This window comes from Ambystoma mexicanum, chromosome 5p (genome assembly GCF_040938575.1).
Source record: "Ambystoma mexicanum isolate Mex_15411 chromosome 5p, UKY_AmexF1_1, whole genome shotgun sequence".
Classification (NCBI taxonomy): Eukaryota; Metazoa; Chordata; class Amphibia; order Caudata; family Ambystomatidae; genus Ambystoma; species Ambystoma mexicanum.
In genome coordinates, this window is record NC_090930.1 from 141,901,487 (window position 1) to 141,920,327 (window position 18,841).

The 18,841-nt window shown below is 47.7% G+C and overlaps 1 protein-coding gene across 1 annotated transcript in view; it reads left to right on the plus strand.

The window, feature by feature from the left end:
• The window catches only part of MTMR8 (myotubularin related protein 8), a 710,603-nt gene that overhangs the window by 266,093 nt on the left and 425,669 nt on the right, over positions 1 to 18,841 (plus strand). Inside the window, exon 6 of the mRNA XM_069612538.1 lies at positions 4,333 to 4,467. Coding sequence (XP_069468639.1) covers positions 4,333 to 4,467 — 135 coding nt within the window. The remainder of the gene's footprint in view (positions 1 to 4,332; positions 4,468 to 18,841) is intronic.

Consider the following 18,841-nt stretch of genomic DNA (forward strand, 5'->3'; position numbering starts at 1 on the left):
ATTGCATTCCACTTCTTCACAAGCTTTTTCCCCTCAGGTCGTTATCCAAAGCCAGAGCCATAGTATTGGCCAATATCCGTCTGGACATTTGTAGTAAGATCTTCAGGGCGAATTGCAAGGATGCAACTGATGACTGGATCTCAACCATCTGGTGCCCCCGGGTATTGCTGTCCAAACTCTCAATTTCGGTATCTGGGACATCCTCCATTGAGGCCATTGCTAAATTTTGGTGAGGCTGACAATCTGCCTGTGCCCCCAACTGGAGTGAGTGTCGCAAGGGCTGTATTCATCTGCTTTTCTGCCTGAGTTCCATTGCTGCTGGTTGTCGTTCCGTTATGCCAGTATGCAGTGTCCTGCTCCTTTGAATATTCAAACACAATTCCAGCAGTGAGTTGTTATCAATATCTTCAAAATTAGTTGAGCTCAGTAGGCCATTGTCGCAGGGTCCTGGGGCTATCATTTCCTCAATAATAGTCGAATTAAATTTCAGGGAGTTGATTTTGAGGAAAAAATCCAGTAATCCCACCTTGATCCGCTGGGATGATGTTTTTAGCTTTCTATTTTTGTTTTAGATTTCGGCATCTCGCGCTCCTCATTTAGTGAGTTCCTGGTTTTCGTCATCTCCTTTGTTTTCCTTAAATTATACTTGGACTGTGTGGACCCTTTCCCCTGTGGCATTTAAACCGCCCAGTCAATGCCTCTCCAACAGGAAAGTTGAATAATCAGTGTCCCTTAATCACCCTGTAGGTCACACTTACCAACAGCTTCTGAGTGCTGTCTCAGTAGCCCTATTCACATAGGGCGTTGTACCTCCCAGCCAGGATCAAAGGCACTAAGGCCCACAGTCTGCTGTTATTGTAGTGCTGCTCACTATCTCGGTATGTGGCGCTGACTAACTTTTTTTGTGTTTTCTGTCAACAATAACGGGGTGCCCAATGACACAATATTATAGAAAGAACCTAATTTGCATCAGTTCATTCACTGATGATGCGTCTTAGAGACCTTACTTTAGTGAATTTGCTTCCATCCGCTACGAAGAATAGTACGGCGCCACCTTTTCTCCGTGAATGTACACAGCAGTGTACAGGATCTCTTTACCGTGTTTTCAGGGCAAGCGTCCAGCCCCAGCAAACAGCGACACAGTAGTCAAATGCGCCCTTGACCAGCAACACAACCGGCAACTCTAAGCACTGGCAACTCCTGCAGCACTAAGAACAGAGGCACAGGAGCAAAAAGAGTGATAAACGTCCAAACAGCGTTTAAACGCTCTCTGCGGTATGCCTGGTGTCCCTAAGAGAACGCAAGCAGTCGTTTCAGCCTTACCCTTTAACTTCACCCACGCTCCGGGTCCCCAAGGCCCGTGATCAGCGCTCGGTACTCCCCTGCAAGCTGGCTCCGAACTCCAGAATCCCACGAATCGAGGGAACAGCACAGCAGACGGCGACGCGCTCTGCCGAAGGGGAGAAATGAAGTTAGAGGAAGGGACCTCTGGACGGGCACGAACGTGTGAATCAAGCCGCACTTCTCTCTCCGTACCGACACATAGGCCGCCTCTGATTCACCACTCAAGTCACAATTGACCTGGTGGCACCCATTTAGGCACGACAGCCTTACTACTTCCATCTCATGCAAATGGCAGTCTACTCTCCCAGGAAGCTGCCATGCCCGTACAACATGCTGTCTCAAGACCAGGGAGAGACACTGCACCGTGCCCCCAAACACTCAACTTAGCAGCGTGGCTCCTGAAGTCATAGTTTGGGCACCTTAAACTCCCTCAGAGATGCATGCGGGGGGGCAGCGGAAGCACAAAAACTCATCACCAGACATTGCTACTCTAACAAGTGGAAGCGCTTTATCTGGTGCAATACTGAGAATGTTAATACCATTGACTGCTCCTCTAAAGATAATGTCCTTTATCTAACAAACCTATTCGACTTGGGACTTGTTTACAATTCCCTAAAGGTCTACCCGGCCGTGCTCTCTGCGTATACCACGTTCCAGAGCAAGGTTTCATGGTGGAAGATTCCTGTCATTAAGGCCTTCATCCCCTTATCTCCAACCCAACTCCCGGATGAGACTTGAACGTTGTCCTTACCAGATACCAAGGCTAGTCTTCAGCCCTCACCTATGAGACTTCCTTTCTAGTGGCCATTACCTCAATACGGAGGGTTAGTGAACTGCAGCCCCTTTCAGTTCAGGATTCCTTTGTGACTATTCACAAAGAAAAGGTGGTTTTGCACACACACACATACACCCAGGTTGTGTGCATAAATTCATCTCTCAATCAATCGAACTTCCCACTTACTTCCTAAACCCTAACTTGGCAGAAAGAAGCCTCCACACGCTGGATGTGAGGGCCATCATTTACTACCTTGAAAGAACGAAGCCACTGAGGAAGACCAACCAATTCTTTGTCTCTGTGGCAGCTGTTAGGGAAGGCGACCCTGTCTTTAAATCACCCATTTACAAACTCGCTCTACTCTGGGCACAAGGGCTACCATAGCATTCATTGCACATGTTCCTCTAGATTACATTTGCAAAGCAGCAAACTGGAATTCTGTTCACACTTTCACCCAACACTACTGCTTAGACGCACACTCCTAGTCTGATTCTCAGGTGAGAAAAGCAGTGGTAAAACATGTCTTTGCTACCGTTCCTTCACACATCCCACCATCTCCTGGTACTGCTCGCAGCTGTACTGCACAGCATGCGATTCCTTGCAGATTCACAAGCATCAGAAGACCTGCATTACTCGCCATGATCATATTTCTGATGATTGTATCTGTTAAGATTCACATGCGCCTACCCGTCTTCCCCTCTTGGAGTAGAAGAGGTCTATCTTGCACCGTCTCTCTTCTGTACTCCCTCACCCATTCTGCAAGGCTCTATCACAGCAGAAGAAAAACCAGAGGGATTTTGGGTACACTCCACGTCCTGTTCGGGATAGTGTTACAGTCACGCCCCCATGTCGATGTCCACTTTTGATCTTAAAAGAAAAATGCAATACTATGCGATTACCACTAGATGTCGGACTATATGCACAGCATATGACTCTAAGCAGATACAATCATCAAAAAACGATTATGGTGAGTAATTTATGTCACATATTTGTGAGGTTTACGTTGACGTCCCCCCTTATGAGATCTTTGGTACATAAACACTGTGGGGCTAGTTCGACCCTTTTACTTTGGAAGTAAACTACCACTACGTGGTGGCCTATGCAAAGCATGCGACTCTGAACAGATGCTAGCCACAAAGTTGATTGCTTGGTAAGTAATATCCTTGATGTAGATATAGATATATAGATGTAGGAATACATCCAAAAATGCAAAATTAATAGACTGCCTGTATTTAATATTTGAAATAGATTAATTTCCATTGTGTTAAGAACAGGAAACATTTTATATTATTGTCCTTTGTTATCTTTTGTTTTCCTGTAGTATAATTTGTGGTGTTCTTTATCTATTTTCAGTGTGTTGGGCGCCAGTTATCCATTTCACTTGCTGCAATTTTTTAAGTGTTTTGCAAAACAAAACATCTAATTATGTAAAACCTTAAATTGACACACTTAATGGAGTTTGTAGAAAAGCGTATTAAATTAAATACCCGACATTGTCTTGAGGACATGGTTTTAGGATGCGCTCTGTGATGGTACAGCAATGTTGAACATGGTTGTCTTGTTCGAAACATTGTTTTCAGGGGGAGCCATAAGCATTGATTTTGCAGGTATTTGGTGTTGGAGAGTGCACATTGTATGCTGCCACATCTAAATTAGATGTACAATTTGCCTGGAGGCGGACATGAAACTCTGTGCTCTTGAAAAGCATCTTAAGAGAGAATTGCAGTGGGGTTTCTGCATTCGGAGGGACGGAGTGTGGCCTTTGGTGGTGCTGCTGCTTGTGATATAGGAAGAATGGACACGGTTGGTGCAAGGGCATCAGCAGAGGTGAGGGAGACTGCATATATTGGTTGTAGGGTATATGTTTCAAGGTCCTGGAATGAGGATCTTGAACCAAATGTGTTGGTAGTGTGGCATAGGTGGGGTTAGTGATTTGGTAATCTAACATCTGGTGGTGTGGGGAGGCTTGCATTTTGTTGCAGAGCAGAAAATGTGGGTATGCTCAGGTTATTGGCTAGGGCTTCTGGGAAAGGGTGTGTGTAGCTGTTGCATAGATGTGGGCACAAATAACATGGTTCTATTGTCTCATAAGGTGAGTGAGTAGACCCCGTTTGATACTGCAAGTCTTGTTGAACGACCAACAATGTGGTCTCATGGAGCACAGAAGCATTTTCGAAGTGTCACCATCTTATGTTGCATATCTTCCCTTTCAGGCTGCTATCTGCCGGTGTAGCCAGCCTCTAGCTGGGTTCAGCGCCCGCTGTGTGGAAGATGAACAAATGTTACAAGCCATCAGCAGTGCCAACCCTGGGAGTCCATTCATGTATGTTGTAGATACAAGGCCAAAGGTACATGAAATAAATCATGTAAATAAATATTATCAAGTAACACTTTATTAACAATTCATTTGTACTTTTCATGAGCGTGTAGTGGGTGTTATGGAATTCATATGGTTTCCTGTGCCAGACATTGGAAGTTGTCCTTGCATCTCTTAGCGGGCAGATCTCGTGCATGTCTACTTCAATTTAGGAAAAAATTGAAGACCTGGCTCTTCCATCAACAACTTGGCACAACCTAGATTTTTACTATCGTGTGTGCATCCTCATCTGTAAATTGCTCTTTGGTCATTACTAATGTTTTGCTCTATAGACCTGTACTGCACCCTATTGCTCCTGACCTTGGTTTGCTCTATAAAAACGTATAATCATGGTAGTAGTAATACTTGTTTCTGCATACGTTTTCAATGGGGCAATCCTAAAGAAGCTCAAAGTCAGGAAGAAGCTTCATTTTGTTAAGGCAGTGTATCGGGTGGGATTTGAAGCCCCTAAATTCACCACATTTATCTACTTAAGCTTTGACTTCCTACAAATGTCTTGCAGTTCACTTACAGTAACATAGTTAAGCAGTGAAGGCACACCTCTCAAATGCAGTGCAACCACACATTGTGTAGATCGAAGGGCTGTCTGCACACATTTTAGTTAAAAGTACTTTTGTCATTTGGTTACCTGGATAAAAATGCAACTGGCTTTGCACATAAACTATAAAGAAGTCTCTGTGGGGTGGAGGGGAAAGTGAGGGAGACAAAGGGAGGGACTACGGAGAAGGGGGGGTGGACTACAGAGAAGGGGGGGGGGAAACTGGGGTCTACGGAGAAGGGGGGGAACTTGGGTCTACGGAGGGGGGGGACTGGGGTCTACGGAGAAGGGGGGTCTACGGAGAAGGGGGGTCTACGGAGAAGGGGGGTCTACGGAGAAGGGGGGTCTACGGAGAAGGGGGGGTCTATGGAGGAGGGAGAAGGTGGGGGGACAGGGAGGGAGAAGGTGGGGGGACAGGGAGGGAGAAGGTGGGGGGGACTTGGGAGGGAGAAGGCAGGGGGGACTTGGGAGGGAGAAGGCGGGGGGACTTGGAGGGAGAAGGTGGGAGGGACTAGGGAGGGAGAAGGGGGGAGGGACTAGGGAGGGAGAAGATGTGGGATGGGACTAGGGAGGGAGAAGATGTGGGATGGGAAGTGGGAGAGGGTGGATGGAGGTGAATGGGGCGGGGGTTAGGGGTAGTACAAGGGAATGTGGGGGACAGGAAGGGAGGTGGGGGTGCGGTAGAGAAGAGGGTGAGTGTGTGCAGACTTGGACATGGAGGGAGAGGGGTGAGGAACAAGAGAGGGGAGATGCAGAAATGTGTAAGATTGAGGGGGAGGAGAGGGAGAAGAAGTAAGGAGAGAAATGAGGTAGGTAGGACGAAGTGTGAGCTAGAGGGAGAGAGCAAAGAGTGGTTATACTGTGTGGACTTGGCCCTAGAAGATTACAAAGTTTGAGGATCCTTATGAAGTCCCAGAGGGAGTTGGTCAGAAAAGGCTGCAACCTTTAGGCCCTCCCTTAGAATGAAATGTAGAGCCAGACATTGGGTATTCCCTGCTATTAGTTGGCACCGGGAATATTTTAAGGATTAGGGATGGCTGGGTTAGAGTGGAGGGAGCCCAAATGAGGTTGAGAAAGCTGTAAAGAAAAACTAAGTTGAAAGAACCCGACTATCGCAAATGACATTTGCTATAAATTTTAATAAAACTTAAGCCACATTATTTGAGTCTGTGGATTCTTGAGGTCATCTGTGACATTATACATAGTATCTTCTGAGTTGACCTACATCCCTTGAACAGTATAGCTATTAAAACCGTACTCTGGATCATCTGTGGGCCTAATAATCCTGCCAAGACGAGGAAGACCTTTATTTTATTTAGAATTCCATTATTTCAATGTTGTGTTTTACAAGTAGCTCCTCTTTCGAGGGGATTGTGTCCTCCGACGTATTCCACATCTATGACCGTAATCACCACAGCTGTGCTGCCTCGGAAAGTTTTTTTCGGCGTCCTGCGTCGATGACGTCGATACTGTCCTCGTGGGTCTCCGTCGAGGGTCGACGTCACCGGATGTTAAATATAGGACGCACAGCGTCCATAGCCTCAGTTCCGTTTTTTCCGCCAACGTGTTTGTCTCGGAATCTCGGCGCGCTCAATTCTCCTGGTGAATCGGTTCTTCTACTTGGTATATTGAGAATGTCGTCGTCTTCTACCCCGAAGTCAGGCTTCAAAAAGTGTCGGGACTGCAGCGCTAAAATGTGCATTACGGACCCGCACGACGTATGTCTCCGGTGCCTGGGTGAGAGCCACGCCACCGACGACTGCGATGACTGACTGCCAGTCCCTGACCTCGAATGCCTTGCGGGAGCGGAAGAAGTTGTTGTCGGTAAGTAAAGCTTCCAAACCCCGTAAATCGAAATCCGCGGGGCTTTCGACCGACGATTCAAGGGGCGACTCTCCGCATCGGCGTAAATCCAGGGGGTCTCGGTCCCGGAGTGGTTCCCGACATTCGTCTGCCCCTTCTAGACATTCGTGGAAACGCCGTCACCGGTCGCCTTCCTCTTCCTCGTCCTCGTCCGAGGACTCCGCCAGATGGCGGGTGGCTTGTCCCAACAAGCATTCTTCTCCGGCGGAATGGGACGCATTTCGCAAGGAGATGATGGCAATTTTCGAATCGCAGGGCACCGTTGTTAAGCTCACCTGATCTCCATAGGGACGCCGAATGGAGCTGGACGATCCAGTGATGAATGGTGTCTTTTGCTCCCCTCTGGCTTCGTTACGAAAGCAGGCTTGCCTAGAAAGTTAAATCATAGGTTACCCAACCATTTGGATGAGGGCAACTCCCGCCTCCCGTGGTGTCCTCTTGCACCCCCACTGCTATATCTCACCTTTGAGTTGTGAATAGCGGGCTCTCCGTCCTGCCATGTTCGCAGGGGTGCATAGTAGTTCAAGGATCTAGTTACTTCACTGATCCTATTAAGTTCCAGACAACTGTGACTCAATGGTCTTATTCCAAAGATATTGGTAGCTAAAGAGTTCAAGTTGTAAAAGTTCACTCTGTACCTTTCTTTACAGGTTTCTTCTTCGTGCTTACGATGGAGCAAGGTCCTTGATAGCTGGCTTCCCAAGGTAAGATTTGCGCCAGTGCTATGCAAAAGTCTTTCCACCCGGTATAGTGTTCTGCACAACTAACCTGCTGCTTTTATATTCTGCAGTGATGGAATCTCCTGGACAAAGGTTGCGTGATGAAGAATTGCGAGGCCGTGAGGATTGCTGCCTTCAGGTGAGGGCTGCCTTGCGCAGGATTATAGGTCTAAATGAGGCCTTCCCCACTGCACCGCTAACCTGATGTCTTTTGTGTTTTACAGATGCGGCAGTTATGGAGCGGTGATCGTGTGATGTTCCGATGATTCGCTGGTAAGTATTAGCGTGGCGCTGATCTGCGATGAAGATCGCGTGTTCTGCAAGTCTAATCTGGTGTCCTTTCCCTTTCAGCTCTGAAGAAGCGTGGACTCCAGAGCAGCCGCGAAGAAGAGTCGGGTAAGTATCTTGTTCTGCTCTCCTTTCTCACTCTTCCTTGCAGGTAGCTCGAGACAACTGGACGGGCGGTGCTGATGGCTGGCTTGGAGCTGCAGACACAGTGAGCGTTACGCTGCAGGAGTGCAGAATAACACGAAGCGTGTTCTGTATGAAGGGTGTGGCTTATATAGTCTTCTGAAAGTAGTCCCCAGGTAAAGTAGTTCCAGCAACCAAACCCAAGCAAACAGTCCCACGGCAAATAATCCCTTCAGCCTGCCTCAAATTGGTTCACACGTGCCTCACTGGGCCTGAAACGTGCCATGTTGGCGATGGCAGTATGAGCCTGGTGCCAAAGGCGCCAGGACCGAGTCCAGGAAGCCCCTGCAAGATTCCTTGGAGCCTTTAAGGCCCCCATGGGACCCAACACCTTAGGCAGGTTGGTCTGTACCTGATGTTTGAGGGTATGGACCGTGACAACCGTTCCGTCCGCGCCTTCGAGAGAAGCCGGCAAGGAACGAGCTAGGGCTGCCGCTCGCACGCCTTCGGGCTCGGGCGGTCGGCACGATCATAGGGAGCTGTCTATGTCCCGATCGAACAAAGTCGATTGTGCTAGCCGTGCCAGTTCCTGGTTCCGGTCCTCGACGCCCTCGAGACTGTTGGAGCCTGTGAGGCCGTCTAAGGACACACTCGGGGCTCCGGCCTCGAAGCCGTTGTGTAAGTCGTCGGCGCCTCGGTCGGCGTCTATGCCATTCCCTCAACGCCTTTTGAGGAGGATTTACCAGAGGAACACCAGAGGACGGTGGAAACTCCGAGGAAGGCCCTGAGTAAATCAGTGAGGCCTGTGTTTGAGCCTTTTTCTGTGCCCTCATCCAGGGATTTATTCCAGCCTTTGGATTACATCTCGGAGGTGGAGGAAGGGTCGGATGAGGAGGGGTTTGTACCTCCTGAGGCTCCTGATGACCTGTTGTCTGGTCACAGCCAGATGAAAGACCTGCGTCACTCCTTGCATGATGCCAGTGGTCTGGACACCTCTCCAGAGGTTGAGTTTGGCAGGCCTGAGCCTGGTACACATGCTGGGTCCTCGTACAGGCCTCTCTTGTCGAGAGTGACAGAGTACTTGGGGTGGTCTGCTCCACCTGTGGATTTTCTGCAGGATGACCTGACATATATTGGACCAAGGTCCACCCACTGACCCGGTGTTGCCGTTTCATATGGCCTTACAAAGAAGGGTGGCAGCGACTTGGACTGCTCCGGAGAGTCTCCCGGCAGTGGGTAAGTCTCTTCCGAAAAAGTACCGCCCAGCCAGTGGTGACCCATGCTACTTGTCATCGCACCATACTCCGGAGAGTTTGGTGGTGCAGGCGGCTACGGCCCCAACGAAGCAGGCGGCGTACCCTACCATCCCTCCTGATAGGGACGACAAAGGCTTCGATGGTTGGCGAAGAAAGTATTTTCATCTGGGGGTTTGGCTTTAAAGGCAGCCAAATCAGTTTGTGCCTTAGCAAGATTCACTCACACTCTGTGGAATTGTGTATCTTTGGCGGCTGAACATATTCCCGAAGGGGAGGAACAGGATGGCTTTCTAGCCCTCGTGCAAGATGGCAAGGATGCCATGTGTGAATCCGATCAATCGGGTCTGGACGTGGCAGACTGTGTCAGCCGGTCCATGGCGGTGAGCACTGTGATGCGCAGGTTTGCGTGGTTGCAGAAGTTGGGGTTTGCTCCTGATGTGCAAGCCCGGCTCCTCAACATGCCCTTTGATGGTGAACAACTTTTTGGCAGCAAGGCTGACGAGAGCCTTCAGAGGTTGCAGACCTCCAAAGCTGCAGCAAAGTCGTTGAGCGCTGCACTACATCAACCTCTGCCTTTTCATTCTAGGGGACAGCAATGGAGGGGAGGTTCCTTTCGATACTACTCTTCCTTTGGTAGATCGAGGGGAGCTGCCAGTCAAAGGGGCCAACGTAGGAGTGCCAGAGGTGGAAAACAAGGTACTCGAGGTGCCAAGGCCGTTCGGGCAGTTGCCTCCTTGCCTTCAGGCACTGCCGCAGCCGCTTTTGCTCAGTCATGAGGCCATGTCCCATGGTTCACCAGTTGGGGGAAGGTTGGCGCAGCATCTTGTAGAATGGCGTGCCATTACTTCAGATGTGTGGCTTCTGGAGATCATAGCCCACGACTACTGTCTTCCTTTCCGGCAGAGGCCTCACGACAATCCACCGGGGAAGCTCTCTTTGAAGAGTCCGGATCCGCTCTTTGCGCAGGAAATCAAATCCCTGCTGGAGAAAGGCGCCATAGAACTGGTGCCTGTAGCGGAGAGGAACAAGGGATGGTATTCCCCTTATTTTTTTTTATCCCGAAGAAAGACTGGGGATTGAGACCCATCATGGACTTGCGTGGCTTGAACAAGCGCCTCAGGAAGGACAAGTTCAAGATGGTTACTCTCAAGTCCTCCAGGCCCTTCAACTTCAGGACTGGTTGGTGTCTCTCGACCTCAAGGATGCTTACTTCCATGTGCCGATTCATCCCAAGCACAGGAGGTACTTGAGGTTTGCGGTTGGCGACTCGCATTTTCAGTTTTGGGTCCCGCCGTTCGGATTGACCTCTGCCCCAGGGTCTTCACCAAGCTCATGCTGGTGGTGGCAGCGTATCTCAGGAAAGGGGGGATTCACGTCTACCCCTACCTGGACGATTGGTTGATCAGGGCGCGCTCTCCCAAGCAAGCCCTGGATCATCTATCCGTCACCTGCCACTCCCTTCACAAGCTGGGCTTCTCCCTCAACTTCAATAAGTCTCATGTGACACCTTCCCAGCAGCTACAGTACATCGGAGCAGTGCTCGACACATCCCTGGGGCTAGGTTCGCCTCCCCAGGTGAGGGCTCATCACATTCTGCAGATGGTGGACAAGTTTCAACACGCCCAGAGTCTCCCGGCGTTCGAGTTCTTGAGGTTGCTCGGCCTCATGGCATCATGCATTCTATTGGTGCCAGAGGCCAGGCTGCGGATGAGATCTCTGCAGTGGGCTCTCAAGATGCAGTGGTCGCAGTCCTCCGGCAGGATGTCGGATCCCGTTCAGGTGCCGCTCGGTCGCCCAGGATCTTCTGTGGTGGGCCGTCGAAAGCAATCTGATGAGGGGTGCATCATTTTGGCTACCCTGGCCAGAGGTGACGATCGTGACGGACGCATCCCTCACGCGATGGGGAGCTCATGCCAACAAGTTGACAGTCAGCGGTCGTTGGTCTCCGTCGGAGTCCAGATTCCACATAAATCTGTTAGAACTGCGGGCTGTCAGGATAGCCCTGCAGGCTTGTCTGCCGTCTGTGCGGGGGAAGAATGTCCTGATTCTGACGGACAATACAGTGGCCATGCACTATCTCAACAAAAAGAGTGGGGCAGGGTCTCTCCCACTGTGCAGAGAGGCGATGCAGCTCTTGTTCTGGGCCATCCAGCAGGAAATTTCGATCTCAGCAGTTCATCTGGCCGGAGACGAAAACGTGAGCAGGCAGAGCACGGTCTCTCATGAGTGGGAGCTGGCTCAGGAAGTTTTGTTGGAGATCTTCGCCCTTTTGGGGGACCCCACAAGTGGATCTCTTTGCCACCAGTGTCAACCGGAAGTGCGAAAGATTCTGCTCGTGGGAATTCCCTCCAAGAGGAGCCTTAGGGGACGCGTTTGTAGTGGGGTGGTCCTTCCCACTGCTGTATACGCGTTTCCTCCAGTCCCTGTCATTCCGCAAGTGTGGCAGAGGTTACAGAGGTTCAGTTCCCGAATGATCCTCATTGCTCCGGCATGGGCCCGGAGAGCGTGGTACCCGGACCTTCTCGACATGTCCATCTGCCCTCCACGCCATCTTCCCTACCGAGACGATCTGCTCTCACGGGAGGGGGGGTCGAGTTCTCCATCCAGAGGTGAAGTCTTTCAGCCTTCATGCTTGGTACTGAAAGGTTGAGGTATAAGGATTGGGACCACCCTGAAGACGTGATGGAGGTGTTGCTTTCGGCCAGAAGGCCCGCAACAAAGTCCTTGTACCGTTACCGTTGGAGAAAGTTCTGCGACTGGTGCAGGGTACAGAATGTGGATCCTTTTCAGTGTTCAATTCCTGTGGTTCTGTCTTTTTTGCTTTCATTAGCCCACAAGGGCCTGCAAGTGGGTACCATTAAGGGTTACCTAGCAGCGCTGTCCATCTTTAAGTACTCGTCTGAGGAGTGTGCTTATTTTAGGATTCCTTTGATGTCTCAGTTTCTCAAAGGGCTAACTAATGTGTTTCCACCGTCGCCTTTCCAGGTGCCGGGATGGGATTTGAACCTAGTTCTAAAGTTCCTAATAGGAGCTCCGTTTGAGCCCTTACATTCTTGTCCATTGAGACTGTCCTTTAAGACTGTATTTTTAGTTGCGGTTACTTCCGCTCGCAGAGTGAGTTGCAGGCACTTTCCGCCAAGCCACCTTTCACGGTGTTCCATAGGGACAGGGTTGTCCTTAGGGTTCATCCTGCTTTTCTTCCAAAGGTATCCTCCTCCGCATCCTGGTAAGGAAGAGGATAGGCTCCATAGGTTGGATCCTAGGAGAGCCTTAAGTTTCTATCTCACGGATGTCCGGGTCAGAGTGGACGCTCAGCTCTTTGTTGGATGCGCTGGAAGGCGTTTAGGTCAAGCTGTTTCTAAGCAGACCTTGTCCAGATGGATCATCTTGACGATCTCTGAATGCTACCGTCTGGCGGGTAAGGACCTGCCGGTGGGCTTGCGGGCTCATTCCACTAGGGGTGTGGCTGCCTCCACTACTCTGCAGAGGGGTGTTCCCATTCGTAATATCTGTGAAGCAGCCACTAGGGCCTCTGTCCATACTTTTGTCAGACACTATTCCCTGGATTCTATCCATGGGCAAGATCTAACCTTTGGTAAGGCGGTCCTCTATTCTGCAATTTGATTGGGCATTCTAAAATTGTAAATTCTTTTCCCACCTCCATACGTTGGTACTGCATTGGGAGTCTGTCACAGATGTGGAATACGTTGGAGGACACAATCCCCTCGAAGAACAAGCTACTTTCTTACCTGGTAACGTTCTTTTGATGGGATGTTCCGACGTATTCCACATCGCACCCTCCCAGCCTGCCCCTCTACAGAATTTCTTATGCGATTGCAGCTTACATTTCCGCAAGGCTTCATGCAGTCATACTGGCAGGAGATTGGTGCCACACGTTCTGGGAAAAAACTACAACTGAGGCTACAGACGCCGTGCGTCCTATATATAACATCCGGTGACGTCGACCCTCAACGGAGGCCCTCGAGGACAGCGTATCAACGTCCGCGACGCCGGACGCTTACAAAAAAATCTGAGGCAGCACAGCTGTGGTGATTACTGTCATAGATGTGGAATACGTTGGAGGAACATCCCATCGAAAGAACGTTAGCAGGTAAGAAAGTAACTTGTTCTTCTCGGTTGTCATCCCCTTCGTTTGACAACATTTTGCATAACCAGGCTACATACATCTATTTTGAATCCATCATTTCATGGGTTTCCATTTTTATAAATTACTTCCCGACCATGAGGGTAGGGCTCTTATGGTAATGGGAAAAATGTGTAGGCAGATTGTTAGGCTTAGCAATACATTGGCACCAAATATAGATGCCTGAATTCTTATTGGGAAGCAAGTGGCATGCTGGATTTCCTTTACTCAACAGGAATCTGGGGAGGTCATCTTAACACAGTATTAGATGCATATTTTTAGATAGAGCTAATGTAACTAGAAACCTGTCCAGGTCTGCAAAGCACCTACTAAACCTGTGCGGATGAGGGAGTGCAATCTTTTAAAGTATAAATATATATATCCATCAAATTTGTTTTAAAGAAGACCAAACACAGGTAAATATCAAAAGCATGACTATATAAAACCAGGAAATATAAAAGCACATGCAGAATGAGTCTAAAACAGCACACATCCACTACAAAACTGTTTAGTCAATAATGGGGTGGATAGGGAATTGCTTGATAACCCAGAGAATTCGTCCCTATGTTTCCTTAGGCCCATAACACACTTAGGATGGGGATAAAAATGTTCTCCCTCAGAGCTAATAGAGGCTGTAAATAAAAGGAAATGTACCACACTTGCTTTGTCTGGACAGGAAGTTTGTTGGGTTGAAGACTGTTCAATACTTGCACCTTATCCAACCATTCTCAGGTACTTGTCAACCTGTTGGTACCTATGCTCCACATGTACATCCAGAGGGTGGAGGTTCAAAGCTGATTCTTCAATCGACCTAGCATTTCGAACTGATATTTGAAAAGAAATGGCAAACTTTTTTAAAACTAATGTTGATCCATAGATTCATTTGTGACCATTTGGGATGTGTTCAAATGTTTCTTTATAGGATCTGCATCGCTAAAAAGGTTGTAATGTACATTTCACCCGAGTATGATGGGGTCAAATTACAGGAGCTGGGGGAGAAACATCAAGTAGACGCTGATAATAAAACCTAGGCGGTACTACAGTCTGCTTTACAGTAGTTCTGTTATACCGCTAACAGGAAGGTTAACATTTTGGGGAGACATGGAGGAACTCAACAATATGGTGAAGAGCAACACCACAGCAAGACCCGACTAGTTAAAAGTGCTAACCAAAGTTCAAGATTTGACTGGTAATTTTTTTTATAGTGATGGGAATGCATCTGAAATATTGACATGCAATATGAAAAATTACATATGGATTGTTTATACTCTTCTCATATTCCAGATATATATGTTGGTGGCCTTGATAGAAATTTTGCGTAGTTGTTCATTATGTGTCGCAGTTAAGTAGGTTGACGCCAAATAATTTTGATTTTGGATCGTATTAGACCTTATTGGCTCGAGCAGGCAGAGGAAGACTTTCTCAATGCACCAATCGTGGAGCGTGAGATTCAAAAAGCTATTCAGTGTTTTGCTGGTGGCTAATATCCAGGGACAGCTGGAGTTTTCATTGTATTTTGCAAGGCATTTGCGGATTTGCTCTTTCCTCATCTACTGAAGGTTTGCCAAGAAGAGGCTATTCAGAAGGTCCTGCCCCCTACAACCAATAAGGCTACCATTACGCTACTTTTACAATCTGATAAATATGCCAAATTATGTGCACAATACTTCCCTACATTTCAATCTAGATGAATACAATATTTGGGAGAATTATGGTCCGCAAATTACTACCGCTTATACCTTGCGTTTCCCAGTAGATCAGTTAGGATTCATCTCAAGCTGACGCAAATAGTCTAACAGGTAGTGGCTCTTTGGCCTCCTGTACTTATTGAGGTGACACGTTTAGGCTGTTCTTACTGCTAGAATGTATTTTAATGGTCAATTGTCTGGTTTTCAATGGCGAAAAGCCTGAGGCTGGATTGCCGCCTCTCCCTGCTGTTATTTACCTTCAGTGTTAAACCCCTTTGTAGCTTTGATTTCAGAAACATAAAGCTGGATTTGCAACTGCACTCACAAATTGATTATTTCTTTAATCAATGATTATGATTTTGTCAAAAACCTCTCTGAATGCCTGCACCAATTATGTCTTAACACATCTTTTTCAGTGGTACTCCAATCTTCAAATTGGTACTTCTAAATCTATGCTTCTTCCTCTCAATTTATTCCCGAAAAATGTCATAATGGGATGTGATGTATTTAGCAACAGTCAAATATTTGCGAGTAGTGGTTACCATTGTTTCTACCCTTTCATTTACAGACAACTACAGCAAAACTCTGGAGGTGCTTAAACACAATATCATGAAATGGACAACTTTCCCCTTTACCTTTTAATTTGAAAAATATCTTTAATTAAAATGTCAGTACTAAATGTGCTAAATTCCTCTATTTGTTTCTGGCTGTTACAATATGCTTACATAGATCCTTTTAAAATCCTTATTGAGTGAGCTAATAAGCTTCCTATGGGTAAGTAAAGGACCAAGAATTAGTTGGCTGCACCTGGTGGCAATGTTAGACGCTGGGGGCTTACACTGCCTGCCAAACTTTGAGACATACTATTTAATTGTAAACTGCCAATTTTTTATTTTCTGGTTTTAATCATGAAAAGAATTCCCCTCATGTTTGGAGCGGAGCAAAAAAGCAATAGAGGCACCTGGTGCCCTTGGGTATGTTATATCACAAGTAGTAAAATGCTGTTTTACAAGCTACTGTATTTGGTTTGACATATCTATTGCCTGGTCTAAACCTGCTACAAAATTGGGTATGGTTTGCTTATACTCCTAATTCCAGATATATATGTAGAAGGACTTGATAACATTTCCCGGAGTCCTATACATAAACCATGGGATCATTACAAATCTATGCATTTCTTTTTTTGAGGGTTGTTTCTTATCCCTGAATACATTCAAAGAAACAGCTGAGGGGCTTGGATTGATTGATGTATTTTACGATTCGATGTATACTCAAGTGTGCTTTCACAACATTCCCAACCACAAGTGTTTACACTACTATATGACGCAATTATGTGGGGCTTGTGGCGAATTGAGAGAATTTGTCCCTTCTTGGCAAGGGGGAGCCCCCTCTGAGGCTAGGGAGGTGAACCTGCTCTGCAACACCCCCGCACTCCCAGGGGTCGAGGCACGTGGGACCTCCCTGGGAGAGACTGCCCCTTTAGGTACAATGACTTTTGTTCCCTTGAGGAACCCACTGATGCCCTCCAAGTGATGGTTTATATGGACTTGCCTAATGTTAGGGAGTTTTGCAAAAGTCCACCAAAGCTAGGACTTCAGAAGACTCGCACTTGGGGCACAGGGATCCAACTCCTAGTGCAGGCCTGAACCACACAAGTATGTTGGTAGCAATGGCTGAACAGCCAGGCTTATCTTAGGAAGGAGGAAGGGCTGTAGGAAGGTAAAAGGAACCTAGAGCATGCAACTAGTCCAAAGAAACACTGACCCACTAGAAAGTTATATGAAATAGTTTATTTTATATATACACACAAAGGCAAAGTTAATCCTTTAGAAAGGAAAGTACTCTAACATACTGGAGGCACAATAGCATAACCAATGGAATATTCACAGTAATGAAATCACTTTTGTAATTACTTTCAGCGGTTTAACAAAAGGAATGAATAAAACAAAACCAACAAAGCAGGTAAATACTTTTCAAGACATGTAATACGCTCTACAGGATGCCCACCCGTTGAAGCAGTAGCAGACTGATGGATTTTTGGTCATGGCGATAAAGGAAGGGATCTTAGCATCAGTCGAGTGGAGGGATGCCCAGCAAAGCATTCTCTGCGGTTCTGTGGTTTCGGTACCCTTTTCCAAGCACCAGTGAATAATGTTTACTGCCTGGTCAATTCACTTTGCTTTCTCAGTCCAGAACCCAGGGAGTGGATCTTCAAGTAGTGGAATCATGCCTCTGGAGGTCCGGATTGAGACCACGAAAGTTTCGGGAGGATTTGATCTTGGGAAGACGATGCACCGCACAATGGTCGCCGGTCCCAGGGTATTGGCAAATTGCAGCTGGAGAAGGTCACAGCTCGCTGTGGGATGGCTCAAATGACAGGCTGTCTTGGGACTACCAGTCTCAGGGAGTGAGTCTATCTTCGGAGCTCCCCTGTTGCATGGAAGATGGGGGGGGGGGGGTCAGGACAGCAGCGGTCACTTTTGTCAGGCTCTGGTGGTTGCTAGAAGTTGCTGCAGACGTCTCTGGTCATCATCAGGATTCTTCGTTGCAGTAGTTGTCTTGCCTTCAGCCTTAGAATCCATGCCTCTTATGCAGGAATCCAGCCAATCAGCACACATGCATCGTCCAAACTGTGGGTGGTGGCTGTACTTTCAGGACAGCCAGCCTCCCAGTTGGAACTGGCTCCACGCAGGCACAGCAGAAGACAAAAACAGCAGATTTTCAGAGTCCTCGCCTGTTTTCTGTCGCCTGGGTGGAATTTCCCATGGAAACCCGCTGAAGACAAGTCAAACAAAGGCCTCCCACCATCCCCCCGGCATGGCAGAAGAGGGACAAGGAAAGGACAAGACATTTGAACTGGCGAAAAAAAGAACTTGGTCACCATTTTGGGTCAACAGTGACCCTTCTGTGCACTATTGCAGCTGTGTGTTCAGCCTGCGAGTATAAATTACACAAGTAGGTAGGATATATCCACTGCCACCAGCTATTCAGATTAGCTTGTCACTGTAACCAAAAGGTTACAGGAGCAGTGAGAAAGGGGATACAGTAACCCCACAGAAATCCACATAAGGTGAAGGGTGTGCTGACCTGACAATAGAAAAGATAGGAAGGATACAAAATATTCCGCTGCCCTTGGAAACATGTATTCTCACAAGGAAAATAACAGAAAATAAAAGGGAGGTCCAAAGGCCCCCAGCAACACTGCAAAGAGTGTCGTTTGCTGCAAAAGTCGATGACGGATGCCACAAAACTGGAAGGAAAGCATGACTCCAAGAAACGGGCATAAAAATATTAAAGGTTCCATAGAGTAATAGAATGAGTGAGTGTGGTAAAAGGTTCCCACTCACTCGGGAGAACTGACCAAAAAAAATCAGTAGTCCAGCAAGAAGTGCTGTGGGACTTTCATGTTAAATAGATTTTCATTTTTATGTGGAATCCCCTTAACACCTAAGAAACCAGAACATTATCAGTTTCATGAAGGTAAAGTGAACCTATATTATCAACAAAAACAACTGTGGACATCCCTTTAAATCAGTCTCCAATGGGCTGTGCTGAGGATGCTGAAAACTGATGACGAGAGAGAAGGCGGAAAGCGAGGACGGCGTAACCCGCCCCTCCATCTCCTGTACATAACGGCAGAAGGAGGCGCAGCTGTCGCAGAACGCAGATCCCACGAAAGCCGGGGCAGCACCAGCACGGAACAAGAAAAGCTGGAGGATTGGCATG